Here is a 7,392-nt window from a genome sequence, read left to right on the forward strand (position 1 = left end):
TCATTTGTGCCAAAATGAGTAAGCTTACTTTAGCTTATATATGCATACAGTATATATTTGCAGGCAGTATTTGCTTATTTTATTTGCAGGCAGTATTTGCTTATTTTATTTATTTCAGTCTTCCTGCTTTTTATAACCGTAGAAACGCTTCTACTTGCACTTTCCAGCAGATCTNATTATCTGCTTTTATAATTGTCTTCCGTGTGCTTTGGCACCTTACAAGCTAAAGACGAGGGAACACAAGCTTTTCATTTGTGCCAAAATGAGTAAGCTTACTTTAGCTTATATATGCATACAGTATATATTTGCAGGCAGTATTTGCTTATTTTATTTATTTCAGTCTTCCTGCTTTTTATAACCGTAGAAACGCTTCTACTTGCACTTTCCAGCAGATCTGTTTACATGCAGCTTAGCTTTACTGTTCTGATGAATGCTATCCAAGCCTTTTATTGGGGTCAAAAAAGTCATCAATTCATCCAATAAGGTGTCTATTTACCCATTTATCAGAATACTGATAAATGAAGGAGGAAATTGGGATTTCTTCTAAGATGAATAAACATTTGCTAGCTTTTCACGCCAATTGACAAAGTTAAAAAATGGTTCTAATGATGATGCTAATGTTTGATATTCAGGGGGTTACCGTGCAGTGTAGTGCTGTTCATCCTTCAGAGCATTTATTTATGTGTATCCGTTTACAAGAAACTCAAATTGCAGATATAATCAGTAGCGTGTTTTCTTTTTGCACTCGAGCTGTAAGATAAACCAATGAGGAATGTATGCTTAAATGCTTTAAGTCAGGTTTTTAATGAGAGAATTCAGGTTTGTAGGATTTGTGTTGTACAAAGAGTTGAAGATGTGATTTCTTTGTCTCCACCTCCAAGTTAGTCTTTCGGCAAAATGAGAGAAAAATATGCCGGGAAATGCGTCTTGTTTGGAGAATTAATCTGTCATGAACGTACTTTTAAATTCCTTTTTTTAGCCCTGCTGACAGTCAGAATGCCAAATATATTTAGTTTACTAACATATCTAAGAAAGAAACAGCAAATTCTCACATTGGACTCACTGAAATAATCTGAAATGTTGCGTTATAGCTTAAAATATGACTAACATAATTCATATACTATCAAAATCAGTTGCTGAATAACTCTCTCAATCAATCTAATGATAAATGGAATATTTATCCAGCTTTAATATCACCCCCGCTTTCTAGAGCTTCCTAAAGAAAGTGTTAGTGTGTGATGCTGTCTCTATATATTATTATACAGTTGGCGATAAAGCCAAGCTCTTATTTCCCAGCTACTACAGTTTCAACACCAACACTGTTTAACACTCATATTTCAGATATAATGTGAACATATACAATGTTATTTTTTAGTACAGGTACGATTTTGACTGAAGAAATGGGCTCAAATGGCAATGAAGGGAATAAGAAGGATCAGAAAACGTGTCGAGCACTCCTTAACAAAACCCTCTGAAGAAACAAAGAGGGTTCAACTTGCTCTACACATTATACAAATCAATATCTGCCACGAGCTCTCATTAACATCGACCCAGTAAGGACATGGATCAGGACATAAATATCCTCCTGTGGGGGTTCACCTCGTGACCCCTACTCACTCCATCCCTTTCTCTCTAAGTGCTGAGGGTGAATCACTCCGTGTGCTCCAACCTGAAATGATGAGCAAGACGTTCTGGAGTACTTTTTTTTTAACTCTGAGACAGATGTTATATATTGAGCTTATATTTTAACAAACAAAAGTAATATATATAAATGCATCTAATATACAGATATCTAATTAATGTATCACTGAGCATCAGGGATGTGAAGGAACTGGAGTTGTTTTATATATGCTTTAAATTAGCTTTAAAATGAAGTACTTCCCTATACATCATTGTTTAATAATAATAACACTAAAGTGCTTACTAAAAAGACGATATTAACCTTTTTCTTTCATTGTTTTTTAAATTATGATTCCAGATGTGTCAGAGAATATATTTGTATGGCTGTACATAAATTGTCTTTATGTATTGCCTTCAACATTTGCTATATATTGTCCTTATTCCTTGCAGAGATTATATATAAATATGTATATATAAATCTATACAGTGTGATTAATATGCTTCTGCCATGTCACTTTATACCGCAGCTAAATATGTTATATGCAGATTTATATGCTATGTTTATCGTGTGTTTAATTACTTCTCAACTTGCACTTTAAACATCTGAACCCTCCTGTCTAATACTCAGCTTATATGGTACTCGTTAATTGTGATAATTAACATGTTATTTGAAGAAAAAAAATGTATTTACTCGTATAATAATGACCAACCAATATGTGTAATTATTTTAAATGGAAGTTATTGTTAGGTTTTCCATCAAAATTCCAATTTTTGTCCAAACAAATGTGTATTTTAGCTTAAGCTAAGAGATCTCCTTGCTACACAAGGGTTGAGGAAAGGTTGTTCTGGAATATTTTTTAATTGTTAAGTGAATGTGAAAATGATTCAGACAGATTGAAAAAAGAAAAAAAACGAATTGCTGTTAAACATGTGGCGGTGCTTCTCCTCTGTCATCAGCTACATGTCAAAAGGCTCTAGCCTTTGTCTCCATGTTGCTCTACATGTACCACAACACCAACAAACCCTGAAGTCAGTGTGTACCTGAACGCCACACCCCTGCTGTAATAAACCGTTTCTGCGTGAACCTGCAGAATATAACCACTCTGAGGATATCTTGTGATCTTTAAATTGATTTATTTATACATTTTTAACATGACCTAAAAATATGTTTCCTTAACCTTCTTTAACTCTGCTTTCTCTTAACTCTTCTATGTTTGTCTCTGTGTGTGTGTGAATGGTGTTTGTTCACTTTGAAGCACTTTTGTTACTTAATACTTCACCACCAAAATAATCATTATTATTAGTATATATATTTATTATATGAATTACTCCCACCTCGTCATACTGAATCTGAACAGTTATTATGAATGAAAGTAAATGGGTGTCACGTTTACAAAAGCAACATTTCGTAAAGACATCCCTTTTTCTTTCATGAACAAAGTGCATTTATTTGAGAGATTTGAGCATACAAATAAATGAGACTTGGGTTATATTTCAGGATTTATAAATGGATACATTTTTTTTTTTTAACGAACAAAGTTTAACTTCAATTCATTTAGATTGTTCTCACTTTTTTTTATTATTATTCTTTCACCCTGGCATGCCAGAGAAACATCTTCAGTAATTGAATGTAACAGTGTGAGGAACTGACATACAAGCGGCCATTTTGTGGGTGAACTATTCCTTTTATCTAGACACTCATTGATTGTTGATAATCAGAGAACCCTGCAGCAAAGTAAGTATCATTTCACAGTTTTTCATATCATTTGTATTTATGATTTTCCCCTCACTCATTGTGTCTCCTCAGCGAGGGCTGCCGGCGGGAAAACACGGTGAAGAACGTTGGGTGTCGTAAGTACGCCTTTAACTCGCTGCAACTCAAAGCCTTCCCCAAACACTACCGACCTCCTGACGGCACCTTCGGGAAAGTGGAGACCTGAACTCACCAAAGGGAATCGGCATTATTACGGGACAATATGGCTGCTGTGTTTTGGGAAGATCAGACTGAAGGTACCGTGTTCATGTCACCTGGTTACTGTCTCACACCTTTTTATCAACAGTAACTATATTTCTACCACCGTACTATATGAACTGTTTTGAAGTACTGTATTAGATGCCGTATTATGCATAACACGCTGAATACAAGAATCTGGTAGCAGAAGGTTTTTATTTCTTGTTATTATAAATATGTAAATGAACAGCACTGCCTCAGCCCTGATCGAGCACTGATATAATGGAGCATTTATATGTATGCTACACACTGTAAATCAACAGATAAATCATTACTATCACACATGGCTGAATCCACTTGTATAAAATAACGGTTTTCCCTTATCCAGCCACAGATTTAGACACATTTGTTGTTTTTTGTACGCTTCTCATTGCCTGCCAATGTGCTACCATGCAATTTGATATTTAGACCCTGTTGTAAATCCACAGGAAATGTATCTACGTATAAAGTGAATAACAGAAGATTGATATTAAGAATAATGTAGAAAAAATCCCTTAAACAAGGCTTAAGCTAAAATATATAATACTAGTAAAGTATTGGAGAAATTCAGAGTATCGTCATGGAGTTGGCAGCCTTCATATTTGGCTTCTATGCCATTTGAGTTTGCTTTTATTATGAAAAGGACAACCTGTTATCTTAACAAGAAATACAAAAAAGTTGAATTATTTTACAACATTTTCTCAATTGAGGACAAAGGGGAACATTTGTTTTGCACTTTTACGCTTATTTGTAGTCATTTTGATCACTTTTGGAGTATTTATTCCACATTTTTAGTTGCATTGCCGGTTATTTACCACACGAGGGCGCCCGTGCTCTTCCCTTCCCTCACTAGTGAATTATCTGTGAAGGAAATGATTCTAATGTACCGTGAACCACACTGTTTGATGGCAATCCTCCTGCAGATCACTCGTCAAAACATGTATTTCTGTATTTACTTGTATTTTCATCATTCAAACATACTGTGCTGTATTTGGGGATTTTATTTCATATTAAAAACTTCTCAAGACATCTGTGAAGGTTTGAATGTTGCTGAAATAAATATAAAATGGATTGTTTCTCTGTCTCTAGAGGGTTTTTTCAAATGAATATGACATTGTTATATATTAATTAATTTAACAGATTTCAGCTGACTGTATTTCTATGGGATCTGAACGATTTTTTAAATGAATTTAAAATAAATAATTCTACTTACCGGCAGAAAAGTTGCAATGTTTAGGGGAAATAAAATATGTTTTAAATCGATACTAATAACTAATTGCTTTACTTGGCAACAATTTATTTTCACTTTCATGTTTTGAATCAATATGCAAATGAAAATGTATTGTCATGAAACGTTTTTAAATCCCTAATCAAGCCTCCAACTAAAGAACGTTTTGAGATCACTTTGAAAAATAAACCATTCATCCAAAACTCCAACAGGGCGGTGTCACTTCACCCAAATTAAAGTTTAACTACAATGTCCTGCATCAATTTCAAATGGGATCTGTTAGCCTTAAAAAAAAAGTATTTCTAATGATTAATAATAAAACCTAATCGATAGTTTTAAACGTAAAAGTGTCAAACAAGAACATTAAGGCAAGTAAAGTTACCCTGAGGTGCTCTACCCTCACTGCCCCCCTTCTGTATAATGCCATGTATTCATTCATTTATTTCCTTCCATCAGGATCCTGGAGCTATCGCTGCACACGGTTCAAAACGTATTGACATTAGCATGTTTGTGTATTCTATTAGACGACAGTATCAGCTTGATTTACCAGGTGTAAGTAAAAATACAAGGAATATGACTTCTTCTGGTTCCTCTAGGGCTATTATGTAACAAGAGTGTGAAAGAAGAACATTAATTGTCTTAAAGTCACACTGTTTTATTTGTATTTATCCTGATGTGTAGTAGGATTGTTAGAGTAACTGTATATATTTAACTTGACACTACTTTGTAAATGTTTGTAAGAAGAACCTTGTGCCAGACTTAGTTTCCCTACACGCCAAAGCAATGTCGAGCCAAAGCCGATCGTAGCGCAGGAGGACGAGTTGATGCATGGCGCCGTTTGCGTAAGTATGAGAAACAACATAACATTAAATAACTACCTACATCAATACATACAAATCTTTACAAGCCATGACAGCCAAACAAACTACTCAGTCGCTACAATTTCACAAAAGCAGTAAGTAAGCCAGAAGCTGTTTTTCTTAATTTCATAGCATTTGCGAGCTAAGCTAACAAGCTAACAACAGGAAAGCTAACAAGACTTCAGCTCCTTTTTCAGAAAATATACTTATTAACCGTTTTGAAGACCAAAAAAGTTGAACAAATGTATATCATTGTTATCAAGCTCCATTTATTCTACAACTTTATGTAACATTTACCAACGTTGTCCACACTTAAGTTGGGCGCAGGAATTGGCCTTCCTAAAACAGTTCTTCCAATAAAGTCTGAAATGTCTTTCCTGTAATTTGGAATCAAGACGCCTAACCAAACCGTACTGGAGACATGTAAAAAATATGTCATGTGTATTATTGCTACACAAACATTATATTGCAGTTTTAGTGTCGCCAACTCCGTTTATAACATGCAAAAAGACTGCAAAATGCGTCTATGATTATCTTTCGTATTTTCGATCTCTCTCCCGTCTGTGTGCGAAGGGGCGGTGCAGTTTACACATACGCACTGGATGACTTATACCAACCATGTGATGAAGAATCCAAGCCCTTGCTCACTACTGTAAGCAGCGGAGCTCGGCAAAAGGACCACGCCCAAAGAATGGGGAGTGGCGACATTAACCCGATAAAAACTGGAGAATGTGCCAGAAGACGCCCACGACGCCGCGGCGCAGATGATCTCCAGGGGCACCACCTTCAGGGCAGCCCAAGATGTTGAGATGCTCCTTGTAGAGTGGCATCTCAGCCCTGATGGCAGGGGGCGGCTACTAGCCCCGTAGGCATGTGAGATGGTATCGACAACCCAGTGGGGCAGCTGCTGGTTAGAGGGCACAGCCTCCTTTAGTGCCGCCATGGCAAACGAAGAGCTGCTCTGACTGCCGTATACAGGCAGTAGCCTCGATATATGCACCCACAGGGCGCAGCAACTTCAACTTGCCATTCTCCTGAATGTCAAAGCGTGCCAGCTGGGCAGGCTGATTGAAGTGGGTTTGTGGAAGCACCCTGGGCAGGAATGCCACATTTGCCCAATGGGCAACACCTGAGAGTCCCACCTCGGGCATGTATCGCTTACATGCAACTCCCCGACTCGCTTCAATGAGGCTATGGCAAGCAGAAATGCTGCCTTCATGGGCAGCCACCTAAGCCCCACCTGGGTCAGGGGCTTGAAGGGAGGAGATGATAGGGCATCCGGCAGCAGGGGCAGGTCCCAAGCCGGAGCCCTCGGGTGCTAGGGAGACGCTGCCGTAAAGCCCCTCTCAGGAAGAGGGATACCGACCTGTGGCACCCTGCCATGGCGCCGTCGACCCGAACATGTCAGGCAGAAATAGCAGCCACATAATCTCTCAGAGTGGAGTGAGAACGTCCACTATCTAGAAGGGACTGCTGTCTGGGCCACAGTGTACATGCTGTCCCAAGGAACACGCACATGCTTGCCCCCCAGTTGGGGTAGAAAGTGCGTGAGTGCAAGCTGCACAGCCCGAAGCCCTGGCACGTTGACATGGCGTGCACCCTCCTGGGCAGACCACTGACCCTGGACAGTCCTGCCCTGCCGCACTGCACCCCACCCTGAGAGACATGCACCGACGGTGACAGTCTCCCGGCGG

At 38.3% G+C, this 7,392-nt stretch overlaps 1 protein-coding gene and 1 long non-coding RNA gene across 3 annotated transcripts in view; one reads left to right on the forward strand and one right to left on the reverse strand.

Annotated features, from left to right (window-relative positions):
* The window catches only part of LOC104963061 (uncharacterized), a 23,338-nt gene extending 22,582 nt beyond the window's left edge, over positions 1-756 (reverse strand). Inside the window, exon 1 of the long non-coding RNA XR_800273.1 lies at positions 746-756. This is a non-coding gene — a long non-coding RNA (uncharacterized lncRNA). The remainder of the gene's footprint in view (positions 1-745) is intronic.
* Positions 1-4,637, forward strand: part of LOC104963059 (type I inositol 3,4-bisphosphate 4-phosphatase-like) — a 21,333-nt gene extending 16,696 nt beyond the window's left edge. For both annotated transcript variants that reach the window (XM_010791609.1, XM_010791608.1), the window contains one exon: positions 3,428-4,637. In XM_010791609.1, coding sequence (XP_010789911.1) covers positions 3,428-3,560 — 133 coding nt within the window. In that variant the 3' untranslated portion in view covers positions 3,561-4,637. The remainder of the gene's footprint in view (positions 1-3,427) is intronic.
* The last annotated feature ends 2,755 nt before the right edge of the window (positions 4,638-7,392 follow it).

This window comes from Notothenia coriiceps, unplaced genomic scaffold (assembly GCF_000735185.1).
Source record: "Notothenia coriiceps isolate Sejong01 unplaced genomic scaffold, NC01 NC01_scaffold00035577, whole genome shotgun sequence".
NCBI classification, from domain to species: Eukaryota; Metazoa; Chordata; class Actinopteri; order Perciformes; family Nototheniidae; genus Notothenia; species Notothenia coriiceps.